This window comes from Fukomys damarensis, unplaced genomic scaffold (genome assembly GCF_012274545.1).
Source record: "Fukomys damarensis isolate Sample0158 unplaced genomic scaffold, DMR_v1.0_HiC HiC_scaffold_1, whole genome shotgun sequence".
Taxonomy (NCBI): domain Eukaryota; kingdom Metazoa; phylum Chordata; class Mammalia; order Rodentia; family Bathyergidae; genus Fukomys; species Fukomys damarensis.
In genome coordinates, this window is record NW_022900913.1 from 306,993 (window position 1) to 327,159 (window position 20,167).

At 55.9% G+C, this 20,167-nt stretch overlaps 1 protein-coding gene across 2 annotated transcripts in view; it reads right to left on the bottom strand.

Annotated features, from left to right (window-relative positions):
- The window catches only part of Slc9a3 (solute carrier family 9 member A3), a 32,611-nt gene extending 13,002 nt beyond the window's left edge, over positions 1-19,609 (bottom strand). The window contains exon 1 of one of the 2 annotated variants that reach the window (XM_010603408.3): positions 18,852-19,609. In XM_010603408.3, the coding sequence (XP_010601710.1) occupies positions 18,852-19,305 (454 nt within the window). In that variant the 5' untranslated portion in view covers positions 19,306-19,609. The remainder of the gene's footprint in view (positions 1-18,851) is intronic. The other variant, XM_010603353.3, reaches the window with a different exon arrangement.
- Positions 19,610-20,167: the final 558 nt, after the last annotated feature.

Sequence of the window (20,167 nt, forward strand, 5' to 3'; positions counted from 1 at the left end):
CTATCCGTTCTGCACCTGGGGCCACGGCTGCTCCACTGTGACCCCTTGTGGGAGCTGTGGTTGTCCCCTCCCCTGGGGTCACAGTCCCCTACCTGGCTCACAGCCCCCAGAGCAGGCCTTGAGGAAGGGTCTCCAAGTGTCTTCACAGGCACCACTCAGTCTCACATTTAAGCTTGCAGGGCTGCCCACAGCCAGCCCTGCTTGAGTCACATCCCTCTCTTTCATCTGACATGGAAAACAAGCCACCAGGATTCCTGTCTTTAGCAGGATTTCAAAACAGCTGGGGCAGTGACACTTGAGGTGACTCCCCAGTGTAAGCAGTGTATGGCATAGTGCCTGTCAGCACTGAAATCTCACTATCGATGTGACTTTTTGAGTCTAAAAGGTAAGTCTGAGACACTGATACCCAGAGCAGTAGGAGGAGCCTAGCGACCCCATCTGTGGGTGAGGAGGGACAAGGTGGGGAGCAGGAAGCTCACAGGTGTGTCCCAGAATTGTAGACAGCTAAGTTAGGGGAAATAGTATGGGCAGTCAGACAGGGCTAAGCCCTTGAGGGAGTGCGGAAAGTGAGAATACATCACAACTGTGGCAGGAGGCACATCCATTGGAGGTGGTGTGAGCAGGCCTACCTGCCATCCTAAGGAATAAGCAATAAATTATAGATTATACTATAATCGGTATCACCTGGTCCGATAGACTAGATGACATCAGTCACCCAGCTGGGTGATCAAGACCTCCTGATCGATCTCTTCTTAAAAAGGTCCTTGTTCCTTCCGTATACACGTGCTATGTGACCTGCTTCTCCAGTTGGTTCAATATTACCTAAGTGGCTGTACTTACCATCTTCTTGGTTAATCGCGGTTTTGTCCTGCATCGTACCCACTGCACAATTGTGCTCTATAAAACTTCTGAGACGTGAGTTTTGTAGCAGCTCACTTTCAGTTCCCCTCCTGTCTTTCTGAATAAATTTTTCTCCTCTTAACCTCTGTTGTTCCATAAAATTCATTCTTTAATTGTGGGGAACACAAACTCATAGCTGACAGCTAGCAGGATGAGCGTGGCGTTTCCCCCCTAAATCACCCAAACCCACCTGTCCTCACCAGCCAGCCTGGACCAGGCTTCCAGACCTGCTTCTCCACTGTCATTAGCGGGTGACTGCTGGGCCTGGATGGATGCCTGGGAAGGGCACCCTCACTCGGGGAGGTCCCCTGGCAGCTGCTGGCTACACACAACACCGCATCAAATGCCGGGGCCGTCCTCCTGCCTGTGAGAAGCGTGGCGCTGGGGAATCTATGGCTACGTCGCCACAGCCTTTGGCTCTGTCACCAGGGCAAGGCTCAGCCTGTCATGCTCTGGATCACTGGCCTATGGTCCTCACTCCAGATTTGGAAACTGGCGGCAGAGGCAGAGGGGCCCCCACAGCAATGCCCTGTACTGGCTGCCCTTCCTGCAGCAACTGAAGTTGTTTCCCCACTCAGTTTGAACATTTGGATAACAACTGCCAAAGCACACTGGGCACGTGGGAGGAATGTGTCACAGATGGTCACCGCCTGGAATGAGGGAGGCAGCAGTGATCACAGAGGGCCAGTTCCCTGGAATCCCGGGGGTCCTGCCTGCGGCTGACAGGAAAGAGGCTACCTTCCGTGAGAGGAAGCTCCACCCTGGGCCCCAAGTGCTGCTCCCTGGACAGGCAGCTAAGAGCTCACAGGCTTAGGCAGCGCCCAGCCCAAAAGTCTGCATTCGGGACTCCAAGACCCGGAATCGTGGTGTAGACCCTGAACCCAGGGCAGCGCGGCTGGGGAGGTCAGGGGACACACTCCCTGCTCCAAGCCTCCTGATTCCTTATCAGGTTCAGAGATGACCCAATGGTGCTGTGCTCTGTTCTTCCCACACCGTGACTCTGGGTTCAGAACAGCTGAGGCTCTGTCCCAAGTCATCACTCTTCCACAGCTCCTGCAAGCCCCAGGGTGGGGTGGCTCCTTTCTCTGGGACAGAGGATTCACGAGCTAGACTGTCCCTAATCCCCAGAGCCCTAGAGCCAGACCATGTCCCTGACCTCCTCCATGACCCTTTGTCTGCCTTTCTTCATGCCTGGGCTGGCAGGGATGGCTTACACTTGTGACAGCTGGGTCTCTGCCCTGACCCTCCTTCAGGGTCCTATGGTCAGGGAAGCCTGCTCTCAATACCATGAGTTAGACAGCAGAAGGAATAGAGAGACCTCTGTGCTCCAGCCTTGACCCCTCTGGGAAGTGGCCACACAGATGTCTATGCAGGACTCGGGTCTTTGCTTCAACCCCTTCCAGGATTGGGGATTTGCAGAGGTGGCACCTTTGTGATGTTCAGGGAGGCTGTGGAGCTGGGCTCATCTCAAAGCAGTAGCACAACACTGCCTTTTGGGAGCTCCAGGACACATGATGCTACTGGTTTGTCCTTGTCGTGTTCTGTGTGGCAGCTGATGCCTGTAGGTTGTCAACCATCGGGAGCTCAGGTGGATGGAGGGTAGGCTGGCTCCCCACCAAACACATTTGCTCAGAAGTAGGCCCTGAAAACCCGCAGGAAAAATAATCGGTTCTTTGGATTCCCCAAGAAGAGCAGGTGTCCGAATGCAGTGAGACAGGAGTGTGCAGTACTTGCAGCCCTTTGCATCCTATCTCCCTACCAGCACCAGCATCTCCAGGGATGGAGCTGGCCTCCTGCATCGAGTGAGGTCCGACCATCATCTGTACCTGGGAGGCTGTCTTTACAGCCCTGAGGAGCTGTTTCTTTGTAGACCTTAAAGCTCCTCCATCTTCACTGATACATGGCTCTACCTGGGCTGAGACCTCTGCCCTACCTGATGACTGTTCCTCTGCCCCACACCTGAGGGTGGCAGTACAGGGGGGGTTCCCTGGCTCTCCACCTGTCAGGCCTGTATGTATGTGTCCATTTCTCTAAGTCCTCCGACCAGGGTCAGGCTGTTTTGGGTATACCAAGACGTTGGCCTCTCTGCTCTGGAGCCGCAAATGCCACCTCTGTCCTTGACTACAGGCCCCATCCCACCCTGTGAAAATGGGCCTGATGCCACGTCTGGGCCAGGCTGGTCCTGTGTGGCCTGCACCCAGGAGCTACAGGAAGGGGTCTGCCCGTCCGGTTCTTTCTCTTCCACAGCAGTGCTGTTTCTTTGTTTCTGTCTGAGTGTCGGGCATAGCTTCTTAACCCAGGATGGCCAAGTCGCAAGCATGGAGCTCCACATGGTCATGCCCTTTCAGCTGAGACTTTGTTCTTTCCCCCCTTCCAGAAACATCCTGGAGCTCTGGACACAGAGCTGTCCCTATGTACATCTCTCCTCAAGAGCCTCATCCTCTCAACCTTTTCTCCCAAGCCTCTGCTGCGATGGTGTGAGCTCTCACCACCTGGTTCTGAGCCAGGGTGGGTCTTGCTGCTGGTGTGCTCGGGACACCCCTGGCCTGGGCGGCCTGGTCCCATGACTGCCTCTCAGGCACAGTTCGAATTGTAATTAGATACTTAGATGAATGGCTCAGTGATGTTAAGTGGCCATCTGCTAATAGCTCAGCGATGGAGGAATAGTGGCATTTCAGGAGTCAGAGCCCGCTTCTGCCACTGGCCTGCAGCTGGGCACAGAGCCTGATGGGTGGGGCAGCCACAGGCACAGGGCTGGTTCTGCCTTGCTGCAGTCCAGCATTTGGGTCATGGGTCAAGGGTTGCAGGTTGCTAGGCACATCAGGCCTCCACCCCTCCTGTACCCTCCGTCCATGGCACAGATGGATGACATTCTCTCCACAGAGAACTGGTCACTGCTATTTCCAGTCACGTGGACCTTCGGTGTGCCTCCAACTGTCCCAGTCAGCACACAGAGCCCCATCGTGTTGCTAGGCCCTGTCTTGGGGCCATGAATGGCCAGCTAGTGTGAGCGCAGGGAGGACCTGCTGCCTCAGCCCACAGCCTACAGGGCCCAGCTACTAGGCTGTCCATGCTCCAGTTCTCAGTCCACTGAGGTCACTGGGGAAAGTCAAACCTGTAGGCTGGGTTAGATGCCGGGCCTGGAGGGGCCCCCAAGGCTGTGGGTGAAGGCGGGTCCCTGAGGAGGGCTGAAAGGGGTACACTCTAAGGAGGCTGGGCCTCGAGGGGACCCGTCTCTATTGTTTTCTTTTGTCCCATGGCCATGAGAGGACCAGCTTGCTCCACCACACTTGTACCGTGCTGTGCCAGCACAGCCCAGAGAGGCAGAGCCAGCAGTCAGGGGCTAGAATCTCCAGGCCAATTGAGCCAGTTAACCTTCGCTCATGCTGAGTGATTGTCTCAGGTGCTCTGCAGCAACAGAGGCAGCTGCTAACATGACCTGGGAAAAACCAGCCACAGTGGCCATGGCAGGGAAGGTCTTTCAGAGGACAGAAGGAATCACTGAGGAACCAGGAATGATGAGGCCAAGAGCAGTGAGGGACAGCAGGATGGGAGGATGGATACCCAAACCCAGGAGTGAGCAGTCTGGGGGCCAAGAGTCACAGACAAGCACAGGATGATGCAGTCACCGGATGGTGACAACAGAGCAGGGTGCTTTAGCTCTAATTACAAGCCATCTGGCTGGAGGCCAGCCAGGGAGCCCACCGAGCTTTGCTGCCCCCGACCTGGTTACCCACTACCAAGGATCTCTCAAGGTGACAACCAGTTTAGCTGAGTCCATGAAAATGCATGGCACAGTAAATCCCCTGGTTTTACTTTAACATGCACAAGCCTCAGCAAATCAGACTCTGCCTAATGAGCCAAGTGGACTGGAAGGGGTGGGGGTCAGGGGCAGAGGGCAGGCCAGGGCAGTTGCAGGATGGACACATGTGTGGACACAGCAACAAGAGGACACATGGATATGTTCATGCACACACACGGACATACAAACACACATGGTCACCAAGAGACAGGGACACATGCACGGAGACACACATAGACACACCTTCATCCCAGACATGCGCAGACGTATACTGACATGAGAGTTCCCTCGTGCCATCCCAGGACAAGGCTGGCTAGTGCCCCTGAGCCACGGTTGCAGACCCATCCCTCTGACCTCCATATACTGCCCAGCTGTGCCAACTCAGCATGCACGAGGGCTACAGGGAGGGTGTCAGTGCCAACCGGGGCAGGAGGTACAGAGAGCGACACCTGTCCCCAGCCATCACAGATGTGACTGAACTTCCCCAGCCCTGCCAGTGCCCTGCCCTGGGCAAGCTCAGCTCACACCTGTGGGGCAGCAAGGTGGTGGCTCCTGGATCCTGGCAGTGAGGCCTTCACCCACATCTGAAGGATGCCCTTGGGCAGGTCACTAACAACCCCCTGCACAAACTCATCCACATTCAAACTGGAAAAAAATGTGGAGACTTTCCCAGGGAGGTACGGGGCCTCACCCTGCCTCGTCCTAGCTGCGCAGAGATGCTGTGTATCTTCTTGTGCCTGCAGGGCCTCCTCCCCTCGAAACCACAGAGCAACTGCTTGGATTAATTCACATCCTTATCCTACTCAGCTCCCCCTTCACATTTGTAGATGGTGCTACGTAGACAGGCTGAGTGCTGCCCCAATTCCCCGCTTCCCTGTGACCGCTGCCATCCACAAAAGTGACACCAGACAAGAAGGCTCATGGGATGGAGGCCTGGGACCTGTTCTACCTGTTGAGGGCAGGGCAGCCACCTGTTCTCGCAGGGGCTCCTATGTCTACCCTAGCAGTGTAGGGAGAATGTGGCAAGGTGGAACCTGGAGTTCTGGGGTCTGCTCCAGGTACAGCATGAGGCCTGGGTGCAAGTGAATGAGGAAGAACACTTACCTGTGTGCAGGTCCAGTGCAGGGAGCAGCACACAGAGGGGACCACACCACAGGCAACTGTGTACATTCACAGAAACACGAGCATCAGGTCCTCAAGAGAAGTGATGCACAGGGGCGCGGGGCTGTGGTGACCGCAGAGACCACAGACAGCAGGGAAGCTGTGACCCTACATCTACAAGCGCTTAGTGGAGGAGCCCTGATGGCCACGCGACTCCTGATGGCGGCCACTTACAAAACACAATAAGGTTCCAGGTTTGCTTTCCATGACCAAGGGACAACTGGGACTTGGTGAAAATGAGGCAGAGATTTTACAGTCTCTTTCACAGGAAGAGACAGAGAGGAGCTCCTGTTGCACACCTCGCCCAGAGCAAGGAAACCGCTCTGAAAATGTGTAAACACAGACAGATAAGGACCGAGCACAACCCCAGAAGGGACTCCCACTTCTCTGCTGTCTTTCCCTGAATGCAGGTCCTGCTGCTTGGAAGCAGAGCACCACTGCCCCTGAATGAGGGCAGATCTCTGGGAGGAAAGAGCCAGAATGAGGAGTCCTGAGTTCCATTTGCCAACAGTCTCCAGCCGCTCCCTCTAATTCCCTGTTGACTTACAGAGAAGCAGGGCAGGTCTGCGGCTCCCAGTGGAAGCTGCACAGAGCAAAGATCGCAGCTGCCACTGTTGGGCTGCTGTCCACTCTGGCCAGCTGTCTGGTAAGATGGCAGCCACTGCACAGATCAACCCTTTCCAGAGGAAGTTAACCAAGTGCTGAGTCCCCACTGTCCATCCCATGCCCTGAATGCCATCAGCAGTACCAGACACATGAAGAAACAGGAAACCAACCAACCCATCAGTCAATGATAGACCTCAGCCAACCTGATGGGAATTAGCAGGTAAGGACTTCAATACAGCTGCTACGACTGTGCTCATGAGGGAAAGAAAGGAAAACATGCTTGCCCATTTAAATGGTCAGTGTTGGCTGTGGAATAGAACAGGGCTTGGCAAATTTTCTCTAAGGAACAGGCAGTCACTCTGTAGATGAGTGGGCTGCACAATGTAGTTCACAAGGACGCCCACGCAGCCAAGGTGCTCAGAACCCCACACACAGGTGGCAGGTGAGACATTGCTGCAGAAACAGGGTCAGCCTGTGGGCCCTTGTTTTCTGAGCCTAACATGTTCTGACAAAGAAGCTAGATAGAAGTCCTAGAATTTAAGAATGCATTGTCTGAAAACAAACAAACAACCCCCACCCCCGCAAAAACTCAATGGCTAGACTTAGAGCCTAGAAACAGGAGAAAGAGACCACAAACTAGTGACAGAGCAATAGGAATAATTCAAGATGAAGCATAGACAGAAAAGCAGATTTTAAATTGAAAATAATGAAGCTGTGGACAGTCTGTGAGGCATCCAAAGGCCTGGCACCTGCAGGTGTTATCCAGGAAAGGAGGAGTAGCAGAAGGCAGAGGGCATTTTGAAGGAGTAATGGTCAAAAACATTTTAATCAAGGCATCAGTTTATAGATTTGGAAAACTCACTATGCCCTACGTGGGGTAGATATAAAGGACACTCCACAGGCACATAATGGTTCAATCACTGAAAATAAAATTGAAGTCCTGAGGTGTCCAAGTTACCAATAAAGCCTTCTGTCCTGTTATCCCCCACCAAGGGCAGAAAAGGATTGGGACCCACAGGAAACCTTCTTTCACTAATCTCCCTGGGCTGCAGATTGTCTGTCTTGGGGGCTGGAGGTTCTGACTGGCCCTGGGCTGGTGCTGCCCCACCAGAGTCCCTGTTTCTCAGGACCCCTACATTTCCACTGTCTCCACTGCCTCCTGCCTTGTCCTTATGTGATCCCAATGACTGAGAGGCAGGAATTATGAAAGGTGTTCTAGCTCATCACAGAGACTTAGCACTTCTGTTTAGCTCAGTGTCCCTCGGTTTATCAACAACCCTAAGTGGCTCCGCCCAGCTGCACACCAGCAGAACAAAGTCCTGCATATGCCCATCCTGGGATGACTGGGCCTCCAGCACTGCTCCTCCATCCCTAGGGATCCATCCTGTCTCCAGGACACCTTTCCAACACTGCCCAAAGGCAGAGCAATATGAGGACTCAAAGCTATGGCTCTAAATAGGCTGAGTCCTGACCTCACCCTGCACATAGGTACAATCCCAGGAAGTGTAACTTGCCCTTCCCCTGCCTCAGTTTCTCCTCTGGAACAAGGGAGACCAACCACCTGGGGTTTGGCAGCATCCCAGGGTATAGTGTCACAGAGTAACTGGACCCCAGGCCCTGCAGGGCCCATTGTAGGGGACATGGGCTGTACCCTTGAAAGATAGCAACTGGCCAGTCAGGGACCTCCCCAAGCCCATGACACTGGCCACTACGGTCCACCTGCTGGGCCTTGTGGACATCTAAACCTTACCATTGCTGCTGATGGGGGCTAAGAGACAAGGGAGATCCATGGATGTGGCCAGAGTGGTTTAGCCCAGTGTCCCTCTGGCCTAGAGCAGTGTCCTCAGGGAGCTTCCTGTCCACAGTGCTCCTGCCAGCATCGTCACCTGGCCATCAGCTCTTGAGGGCCATGGCCTCTGATGGAGAAAAGCTAAATCTTAGGTTCACACCAGGCTCCCTGAGGGTCAGTGACATGAGAGAGTGGAGTCCAGGGCAGGTGAGCCTAGGAGGGAGCTCACTGTGGAGGAAAGTATGGAGCCGGAGGCTGTCAGGCCCCAGCCATGATACTGCCACTGTGTGGAAAGCCAGCAGGTTGCAGTAGTTGAACACAGCCCCCGACATGGTGTGGAAAGGGCAGGAGGCCGGGCATCAGTGACCAGCACCATCCACAGAGCCCTGAGTGCCAGGAACATGGAGTGTCCACCACAGAACAGGAGCCATGTGGGAGAGGCCAGCCTGGACACCAGGACAGCAGTCATGCGAAATCCACTCAGGGTGCGCTGAGGGACAGGGAAGCTTGGAGAGCTACGGGGTTTGTGCAGGAAGGAGTTCTCAATCTTGCTGACCTTTGAGACTTCATGTGGAGAATCCCAGCAAAGCTGCTGTCCCTCAGGACTCAGAGCAGATAGACTGTGACCATGTGCCAGGGCTGTGTGCAAGGGCCTGAGCCACTCACATGGCCACAGCTACCACCTTGGGGGAGTTCCTGGCTTATCCCTGATGCCAGGACTTTGTCACCAGCTGTGCCCTGAGCACAGATCAGGAATGTGACATTCATGTGGCACCAAAGCCCGGGTGCTCACAGGGCCACCTCGGGGCAGCTTTGCTTCTGATGCTGCAAGGTCGGGCCACAGGGCCTTCAAAGTCCTCCTGCCACTCCCTTGTTGTAGGGCTCCCCTGGGGTCGGCAGGGCATAAGCAGCCCTCTCAGTACGACAGAAGTCCACAGTCCCTGTGCCGAGGGTTCCCTGTCCCCAGGGACCTGTGGGGCCACTTCGGAGAGGTTGGTTTCATGTCTTGGACTTGGTCCCCCATGTAAGATGATAATCTTGCTTTTCTGGGCTACTGTGAAGATGAAAACCAGACTCTGCACCCAGGTGGGAAGCTTTTGTTCTCCAAGAAGAAAACAAAAGGGGCAGGCACTGCTGTCTTTATCTTTGGGGTTCTGTCCTGGGCCAGCAGGAGGGAGGGTGAGAGGTGCTGGGGCTTGGTGCCTTTACATGGCCCAGCCTACTCTGGCCCTGGGGTCTCAGGTGATCACACAAAGCACTCCTAAAAGCAGAAAAGCAAGAAACCAAAAACAAGAAGCACACATAGCTGAGGAAACTCGAGAGAAAGGCATAGGACTTCCAGACTACGTAGCCAGGTACCTGACTGGGGAGGACCTCCCAGGTCAGACAGCACACAGCAGAAACCAGAGAGCAGCGCCTTCCAATTTGTACTCCCCACTGAGCATAGCTACAGCACCTCCCATGGTTGTCAGGGCCTCGCCACATCCTGGAATCCTCAGGAGAAGGGAGCCTTGGGAGGGTAATCCCAGCACTCTGGAAGGGTGAGGTAGGAGGCTTACAAATTCAAGTTCTGTCTGGGCAACTTAGCAGGACCCTGTCTCAAAATAAAAAAGGCTTGGATGTAGCTCAGTGTAAAGTCAATCTCCAAGAACACAGTGATGAATAAAAAGAGAGGGACCCTACAACAGCTGGGGAGCAGGAACAGGCCACCCAGGGGCAGGGTGGAGCGAGGCCACGGGCGGGGGACTTCAAATCTCCCAAAGAACAGGGGTGCCTCAGCCACAGCCACCTGTGGGGTCTCAGCAGTCACTGTCATTAATGTCAGGGGAAGAGAAGAGTCAAAGCTGTCAGGGCTGCAGGGAAGTGTGCACCTTGGAGCACAGAGCCCAGGTCAGCAGGAAACACCAGACTGTGTGGAGGCCAGCAGCCAGCGCAGGTCCTGGACAGACTGGGCAGAGGGGCAGGCAGGCACAGAGGCTGACCCCAAAGTCCACCCTAGCCACTCAGGAAGCAGGATGCAGACCGTGGTGGGGCCTCATTCAACAGGAACCCAGCAGTCCGAGATCTCTGTCTGGGACTGCCAAGAAAGAAAAGCGGACACTGGCGATGCTCAGACAGCTTGCCTGGCAGGTGGGGCTAACTGGGACATGACACTCTAAGGAGGTCATCAAAGGCCCCTGACCCTGCACAGGACAGATGCAGCCTGGGAATACCAGGCCTGGTGGAGCCCGAGAAGAGCCAGGGCAAGAGAAACAAATACGGAGCATGTTGAAAGCTGGTGTGGGTGGATGGAAATGTCATCAGCAGTACATGTCTCCTTTGGGCACTGCAGGGCCCTGGGACCTCCATGGCTCCCACATTCCAGATCTGCGCCCAGTCAGCTGTGCCTTTCCTGGCCAGTGACCCCATCCCTATGGGCACCACTTCCAATCCCACAAGCTCACAGCAAAGTCCCCTCTGCCTCACCACAATAGGGCATCTGCTCACCCACTCATGGGTGAGATCCTGACTGCAACATCCTAAGCTATCCAACAGCGGGGCTACAGGATGCTCTTAGCTCCTGCCAGCCTTGTGCCCTGAGGACCAACAAGATGACTCCTGGGTCTAAGGAGCCATGTTAGAAGGCTGCAGAGTGAACTGTGGGATCTGAAGACTAAAACACGACTGCACACCTAGCACAGCTAGACAATGACTCAAATTAGCAAAATATATGCAAGAGAACGAGAGGAAAACAGGAAAGCTCTGACAAAGTAAATCAAAGAACTAAAGCCGAGAGAGATCCCATGTGCATGGAGAAGTCACAGTGTTATCAAAATGTCAGTTCTTCCCCATTTGATCTGCAGCCAATGAAATAATAGCCAGTCAATCACTCTGTGGCCCAGCCAACGCTAAAGTGTGACAGCCCCATTGGGTGACACAGAACTTTGGAAGAAAGGAAGCTGGGAACCAACACAAGGACCTGGAGTCTGACCATATAGCTATGGACATTGGGACAGCGAAGTATATGGAAGAACATGCACTTAGAACCTGGAAACAGACTCGTGATACATAGTGGATCTGCCTTTCCCAAAGGAACAACAGAAACTCAAGAGAGCACAGAGTTTTTGACAGATGGTGCCAGAACAAGTTAGGCACATCCACGTGCGTAAGTGAATCAGGACACCATCATACATGACTCCTTAAAATATAACTCAGGATAGACCAAAGACCTCCATATAAAGTACAAACCATAAAACTTCTAGAAGGTGACACTGAAAAATATCTGAATAACCTTGTGTTTGGTGACCAGTTTTTAGATACAGTGCCAAAACCACGATCCATAAAAGAAAGACTTGATAAGTTAGGCTTCATTAAAATTAAAAACTTTTACCAAGGCATTATTTCTTCATTTGGGAAGAGGGTGGTACTGGGGAGTAGACCCAGCACTCTGTGCTGCAGCCCCAGACACTTACTGATTTATTTAGCAACAGGTCTTGCTCAGTCACTAAGTTTCCCAGTCCAGGCTTGAACTCACAGTCTTCCTGCCTCAGCCTCCCAGAGTGCCAAAATTACAGGCACCAACTCGCCCGGCTAGAAGGCACTATTAGGGAATAAAAAACACAACCCAGACTGGGAGGAAATATATGCAAAACACATTATCTGAGAAAGGCAAAAATATACATAGAACTCTTGAAGCCCAGTAAGTAACAACTCAATTAAAAAATGGTCCAAATGTCACAGCAGAGCCTCCACCAAAGATTCATGAATAGCAAATGGACAGTGAAAAGATGCTACGGCCATGTGTTGCCAGGGCCTGGGTTGGAACAGCAGTGATACTGCCATGTGCCTACTGGAGCAGCGAGGGCCCCGGACACTGCCACACCATGCCTGGCAAGCAGCAGAGGCCATTTGGCTACACACCCCACTCCACGGTCCAGGATCGCCTTCCTCAGCTTTTCCAAGAGGAGCTGAGCACCTGCACACATGGCACACACAGATGCTGTGGTAGCTTCATTCGTGCAGTCTCCCAGTGCCTCTGGCTCCTCCCAGGCTGCCAGCCAGACCCATGTGTCCCCAGGTGAGGTGAGCAGTGGCTTGCAGGAGCCACACTGAGAAGCTGGGGTCTGTAAGGGTTGGGCTGCCCATCACACAGCTGCCAAGTCCCTCTCCCAGGCAGGTGCTGGTGGGAGCTCTTGGGAGAGCTGGTGTCCCACAAGGGCAGTGCTGGGCCCTGCAGGCTGGGTCTGGGGCTGTGCTCTAGCCCAGTCCTGCCGCCTTTATATCTTCCCTTGGTGTGAACCATTCTACAGATGTCCTGGTCCAGCTTGACCCCTTGGTCCCCATCTGAGAAAGGCCCTCAGTGCTGGCCAGGGTCCCCATCCCTGGCACTTTCTGGGTTTGAGCCTGATGTTTCAAGGGCTGAAAGTTAATTTTAGTGCAGGGAGAGCTGACAGGATGTCATCTGACCTACACAGGACCCAGTGCCTTCTTGAAGCAGAGATTGAGCCCGTGGCTGCAGCCTGCATAGCCTGGGCTCCCATCTAGGCCAAGCTACCCCAGTCCAGGCTGTGATGCCACCCATAGGGGGCCTCGAGGGCACAGACTGTCACCAGCCCGAGGACCATACAGGTCACCCAAACCCACAGCAGGTGCCCATGGCCCCCCTTGAGGGGTCACACAAGGCAGACTAACCCTTGCACAGGTACAGGCTCCTGCACCTTGAGCACGGTAGTGGCTGCTGTCTTTGTCACTGTCTCGGGGAAGGTGTCCTCCCACAGGGCATCCCGGGGCTATTGCCTGCCCGCCACAGCTGCATGGATGATGGTGCTTCTTGTACCACAAGTTATGTGGAGGGGACATTCCAGCTATGAGCGGGGAGTGCATGCCGCGGAGGGGTATGCACGTGTGTGTGTACCGTGGTAGGCATATACGCTGTGGGGGACGTGCCATACCTGCAGTGCTTGCACACAGTACACTTCTTTCCCCCAGACTTGCAGGCTTCTCCGTCTGCCTCTCAGGCCCCTTCCACATCCGGTCTGCATCCCTCCTCCCTACCTCTGTCCTGTGTGAGCAGGCTGAGCCCCGCCATTTCCGTCCTGCCTGTCCAGCCCGCACCCTGCCTCATCCCCATCATGGTCCTCACTGCGACAGAAGTGGATGGCAGGCCATGGGCAGGGACAGAGAGAATGGTCAAACCCAAGGGCACAGTTGTAAGGGAAGCACAGCCTCTAGCAGCACCAAGCGTCAGTGAGGTCTCAGAGCAGCCCCACCAAGTTGGTGATGCACACTCTTGGCATGTTTCCAAAGGCACCTGGCACAGGCATTTCGACCTTCCTATTCCACCTGCAAGAAGCCCTTTCCCAGGGACAGCGTAGCCCATGGACTTTGCTCATATACTCTGCAGGTGGTGAATTCAGCAAGTTTGATGAACAAGCAGCCCAGCCCCCACCTCCCTGGAGGGTGAGCCCTGCATTCTGCATGCTCAGGACCCCTCTCTGAGCTCTGCCCTCCACCCAGCAGCCCTTCTCACTGCACAGTGGCCAGAGCCCTAGGAACCACCTGGGCCCGCACTTCTCAGCTCAAAAGTCCTGGGGCCTTCTTCCTCCGACATAGGTGGTCAGGGACCTTGTTGGCCACGCTGACTTTACCCTCTATCCCTCAAATACTTCCCCAGTGCTACCCTAGGACCTTTGAACTGTCAGTGTTGACCCTAAAGGTGCTTTCCTCTCCCATGGGACTGGTGGGTCTCACCCTCCTCTGTTCCCTGTGCTGTTCACTGAGCACGTCTGTCCACCTACCCACAGGACAGCTGTGCTCACAGGGACTGCAGTTCATTTTGCCTGAAGCTACCGAGCAGGGCTGACATGTGGTGGGCACTGAATATTTATTGAATGAAAATTCAAGTGTGGGGCCCAGGGCTGCATCAATAGAGCAAATCCTACTATTCCAGCCCCAAATGTCACCCTGTGCTTCTGTGTCCCAGGAGAGTCCTGCAAGGGATTGATCTGGTGCCAAGCAGAACTGCTCAGGTTGTCTGGAGCTCTGAGACCGAAAGACAGTCCCGGTGGGCTCCATGTCAGTCCTGAGGCAGAGCTAAGTGGGTAACAGGTTTCAGTGGGGGACCTGGCCACCCTAGGGGAGCCCCTGGGGGCAGTGGCTGCTACCCCAGACCCAATACCCATGATCCCCTGAGCCAGGGTCACAATCCTCATTGGAGGATCCATTCTTTGAAAGGCAACCCAGGGTATGGCAAAGGCGCAACAGGCAGGTATGACCCTCAGGCGACTGTGGGATTTCTTCTGCACAGGAACCACAGAGCTCCCACCCAGGCCATGTGTCCAGGTGCTTGCTGAGAGGTGGGACAGCAGCAATGTGGCCACGCACTCCGCACCCCTGTTCTCCCAGCCACGTGTGCATGCCCATATCCCCTCGTCCTCCCACATGTCCTTGTACTCCAGCTCTGCTGGAGCCCACAGGCCTGGAGTCACTGACAGAGCCAGACAGACATGCCTGTGTTGGGCTCTGGCCTCCAGAAGAACCTCGAACTGGGAGGCTGGAGATTCTGAGCTCACAATGTGCAGGAGAGGAGCTGGTTTGGAAGACGGGACAGGCAGGAGGTTCAGCACAGGATTGAGGAGATGGAGTCTGCCTCCAGCTGGAATGGGTGAGGCCCCAATGCCGAGATGTGACCCGAGACATAGTGCCCAAGACTGGGCACCAGGAGGCCTGGGACACTGGGACCCAGTCCCCTGGATTCCTTGGCCCAGGACCCCAAGACCAACATCCCAATCCTCAGAAGACACTGAACTGGGCAAGGCCCATCCCACAAAGGGGACAGAGCAGTCCCATTGGTTGCACACCAAGAACCCATGTGCATTTGGAGATGGCACCACCAGTGGGAGCCCCCTCCCCATTCTAATGCACTCCAAGCTCCAAGGCTGGGGATGGAGCAAGTCCACAGCCATAGGAGACAGGAATGCCGCTGTGGTGGGTGCCCACCTGGGCAAGACACATACGGCCTGTGCCACTATCTCTCAGATGCCTCAGCTCCAAAGTCCACATGGTTTCCTGGCCTGTGCTCATGTCCAGCTCTGAGAGGAGACATCTTACCTTCCACACCTGCGGTACAGACCCAGAAGAGCCCTGGCTTCCAGAAGCCAGGCTTCTGATGCATGTCCTGGCTCCAAGCCCACTGCCTCAACTTTCCTGAGTCCAGAGTCCACTAGGGCCCACTGACTCAACTTCCTGGAAGGCAGGTCCAGTGGGGACCTTGGGCTCACCTTGGCCTTCCCAGAGCCATGCTTACCCAGGTCTTCTCCTACCTCCCTCCAAGGACAGCCTGATACCAGAGAGTGTGGGCCTTATGGCAAGGGCACCCAGAGCCAAGAAGAGATGCAGGACAGGGCCAGAGCAACATAGGCACTCCTGTCCCCGGAGCCAGGGCACATGAGATAGAAACTTCGACCCTCTGCTTCTAGCCCCACACATCCCCCATGGCCCAGCAACACAAGCTGAACAGAGGCTGTTCTTGGAAGAAATCCTTCTCCAAGGAAGGACCTGGACAGAGGTCACACCTGTGATGCGAGGCACCCTGGGGAAGTTACCATGGAGAGCCAAGCCTACCCCATGTCTAAGAAGGAATGGAAACCACAGGGAGCCTGACCTCCCATGCCTGACCAGAACAAGAAGGAAATGTCGACGGTGACTTGGAAGTGACTGGAATGTGGTGGGGGGCTAGAAGCAGAGGACTGGGGGTCAGAGCTGTGCTCCTAGAAGTCTGAGCCAGCACATGGAGAGACCCAGAGAGGAAGCCGTTATGTTCAGAGTCAGGGGACAATGACCACATGGTTTCTGGCCCTGCCTTGTTATCCCCTCTAGAGGTCCAGGGCAGGGCCAAAACCTAGAAGCCAGACCCCAAAAAAGCCAGAAGGACAACAGAAAGGCCCCCAGCATGCCGTGCACAGTGGCAGATAGTACCAGGGACCACTGCCACCCCTACTAATGGAGACTGTGGCCCAGGGCTGCCCCTCTCCTGGTCCTAGCTCACAGCTCATCCTTGCCCTTCTGGTGATTCAGGGCTCCATGAACACTGCTGACAACAGGGAAATGCCAGACTTGTGCCTCCCCTCAACAGCCACCTGGGAAGTGAGCACCGCATGTGAGACTCAGGCCACAGTTCAGTGGCCTGGGTACTTCCAGGGCCTGTCCCACTCCACCAGAGCCCCCACTGAGACTCTCCAGGAACCCCAGGGGTGGCAGGTTCATCCCTGCCCTGTGGTATAGACCACTGTGCTCTAAGGCCATCCTTGGGGCCTCTGGACAGTCTTGTCTGGAGGCCGGAGCCATGGTCAGAGCCCAGGCCTGGCCGGCTCCCACATTCTGAACAGCGCTGACAGTGGCCAAAGTCCTGGCTGCCTGCAGTGATATGACTGGGCCTCCAGCCTGGCCTCCCTGCAGACTCGCTGGCCTCACTCAGCTCCAGGGTCCCGCCTCCCTCTCCCTCCAGCAGCACATTCAGAAAGGCCACGTGAATCTGGCCTTCCGTTCGGAGAGAGTTTCTACTGGGCACCATGAAACTGAAAGGGCCTGGAGAAATCGGGCCAGCAGGGACTGTGCCCTGAGGCCAGAGGGGTACCTCCCACCCTGTGCCCAGGAAACAGAGTGTGAGGCAGAGAGGCAGAGAGGCTCTGGTGGGGCTCGAGAGATGGGGCCCAAGGTCAGCTGTGTGTGGAGGCATTCGGGATTTCTGAGGGGCAGGTGGGGTCAGCAAGGGTCTGAACAAATCCAGAGCTCCCTGGGGAGGAGGAGCTTCCAGGAGGGGCTGGGCTGTGAGGTCTCTGTCCTGCACAGCTGGACGGTGGCTCACCCTCTTCCTGTCCTGGGCCACTGAGGGTGCATGGGTGGTGGCATCTGTACCTTTCAGGCTGTGACCATCTCTTAGGACTCCTGCCAGGGACTGAGTGTGAGCAGAGGGCTGCTGGCCAGCTGGGCTGACTCTGAGTAGGGCTTGGCCACTGGGCCTGTGGACTACAGTCCATCAGGGGACCCTGGGCTGGAGGTGGGGACCCAGGCACAGAGTGGGCTGCAGGTGCGTGTGTGACCTGCAGTGCAGGGTGAGAAGGTGGCACTCAGAAGAAGGGCCTAGATCAGCTCAGCAGACCTTGACCCAGAGGCAAGAAGTAGGTGAGGATGAAGCATAGAGAGAGGTCAGATTGGACAGTGGATTTCTGTTTAGAATGAGGGAGGCTTCCTCCATCCAAGCCACCATTCATGGGTGAGACCCATGGCTTCCTGGGAAGGAGACTTTCCCAAGAGTCCAGGCAAACCCAGTCCCTGAGCTGTTCTTGGAGCCCACCCCTCCTCTAGGGCAAGCAAGGCTGGTGGGCTAGTGTGCTATCCTTGGAGCACCCTGTAGCTGCCCCACCCTGCCCGTGAAAGGACAGCTGGAGCAGGGCCTCCCCACCCCCCAAAACTCCCCTCTCAGGTCTAGTCCCAGCACTCAGAGACCCACAGGGCTGGACTCTTTCTGGCAAATAACCTGCTCGGACAGCAGAGCCCTGGTCAGCACTCACCTGACAGCTCCCAGGGCACGGTGAGGCTGACCTGCTGGCTGTCCAAGGGCTTCCAGATACCAGGTTCTGAACCATACACCCACTGTACACACCAAGGAGCTGTACAAAAGCGATCCCTGAACCCCAAGACCAAGCTGGCTGTGCTTGAGTAAATGGCCCAGCTGAATTTCCTCACAGCCTCGTTGCAAAGCCCAGTGGGACCCAGCAAGGAAACCTGGCTGCCAGGCCAGGGGACTGCACATACTCCAGAGCCAGGAGGCACATGGATCCAAAAGAGCTTTTCAGAGACTCAGAGCAGAATGGAAGGGATAGAGGGGCAGAGGTGTGGGCACACAGAGTGTAGGGGCAGCAAGAAGCCAGCCTGCTCTGTCAGACACAGCTGCGCCAGCCTCAGCATTCTGCTCCCACCTCTGCCTCTCCCAATGCTGCTGAGGACAAAGGGCCCCCACAGCAGGGACCCTTCCCCACTCAGCCCTGTATAGTCACGGGGTGAGTCCGGCCATGCTCCCCACCACAAGCCCTACACCTCGGGCCAGGCTCTCTGTTTCAAGTCACACACAGCCAGAAACTGCCACTTCCTGGGAGACGCTGCTCCTCCTGAACTCCAAGGAAGCTGACCTTCTTCTCACCTTGCCAGGAGACACCTGTAATTCCCACTTTCTGACTCACTGGCCCAGTTAAAGGAGGCAAGATGTGACAGTCACAGGAAAACTGTGGGTGTACGCTGGGTTTCACGGGATTTCTTTGTAAGCAGCATCCTTTTTCTTTTTCACTCTGAAACCAACATCACCCCAGGGTGTCCCATGGTGCATCCTCTCTCGGAACTATGCAGCTGGGCAGACCCAGGCGGGGACCCAGACCCAGACAGGGAGCTGGAATACCGAGGGCATGCAAGGCTGTCCCTGCCGGCAGTGCCTGGTGACCACAGCAACTTTGCCTTCACTTTCCCCCGGATGTCCCTGCTCCTTGTCCTACCCGACTCCCTCCCGACAGACAAGAAAGGAAGCTGGGGCTGGGCCTGAGACCGCTGGCAACCACTTACCAATTTTGGCCAGGCTGGCCACAAGGATCCAGAGCGCGATGATGTATGGGTCCTGGACATGGTGCCATTTGAAGGTGACAATCTGGAAGCCCTGGCTGGCTCCACCCTGCTCCTCCTCGATGGCCCCAGCCCATGGCAGCACAAGTACCAGCACCACAAGCAAAGCCCACAGGGGGCCTCTGTGTGGAGGCATCGCCCCCTGCGTCCCCACTGCTCTCCAGCCTTTGGCCAGCCGATGCCTGTGGCCTTTAATCCTGAGCCCTCCGCCCCGGGGCGGGGCCTCGCCTCCTCCCTGCGCACACGTGAGCTCGTCCTCACGGCCCCAGCGCAGCTGCCCAGGCTTCGTGAGCCAGTCCTGCGAGCCCACAGAGTGAGGCGTTGCCTGGCTGGGCGGTGGCTGGGTCCCCACTATACGAAGGTGGGTGGGCGGTTCCAAGGTGCTCTTGGCTGTCATGCGGGGCTGCTCCGGAGCCTAGGGGTTCCCAGGATTCTGAGCACTACAGTGTGCGCACATCCCGCAGGGCTGACAGCAATCAGGAGCTAGCGGGGATGTGCCACTCCGCAGCTGGCAGGAATCTCTCTCCTGCCTCTGCCACCCACTGCTTATCCCGATACCAAGAAACACGGGGAGCCCAGAGGGCACAGGGATCCTGCCCAGGACTGGAATGTCCTTTCCAGTGTCCACTGAGGTCTCCATCCTCTGCCCTCCAAACCTCCTAGTCAGGGCTACAAACTAGATGCTTCCCTGTGCCCCAGGTTTTCCAAGGCAAGTACCCCTCCTATCCCAAGCCCACCCTCTACCACAGCGCCTGGGTGGCCTAGAGTCAGACCCAGCTCCCAGCCCTACCCCCTCATGGGACTTCCCCCACCAGCCCTGGCTGGCACTTCCCACCTGGACGGGTCCTGGTCCCTCAGACTTTCTCCTTCAAGTCTAGTCCGTGTCCCACCCCAGACCTCTGGGCTCACAGCTGTGACGCTGAGCCCCACCTCCCCTGGTGCTTAGCTTGGCTCAGCAATTCAGGCCATCTGCTGGATTGGTCTGGCAGTGCCTCCCCTCCCCAGGGAGTCTGCTTCCAGAGTGAGCGGCTTGTCCTGGGGCTGGTGCAGTGCCCACAGCCAGTAACACTCATGAAATGCAGGTGGGTACAGGGCAGATGGGGCATCTGCTGGTGTCTCAGCACATGTTGGCGCTCCCGGGAGCCTGAGGAGGACAGTGCCGATGTGGGTGCCTTTGCCCTGTGGCTCCCATTTTCTAGCGACAGGAAATGGCTGGCGTGGTAGAGGTGGCTGGGTGCTGAGTGGTGGAGGAGCAGGAC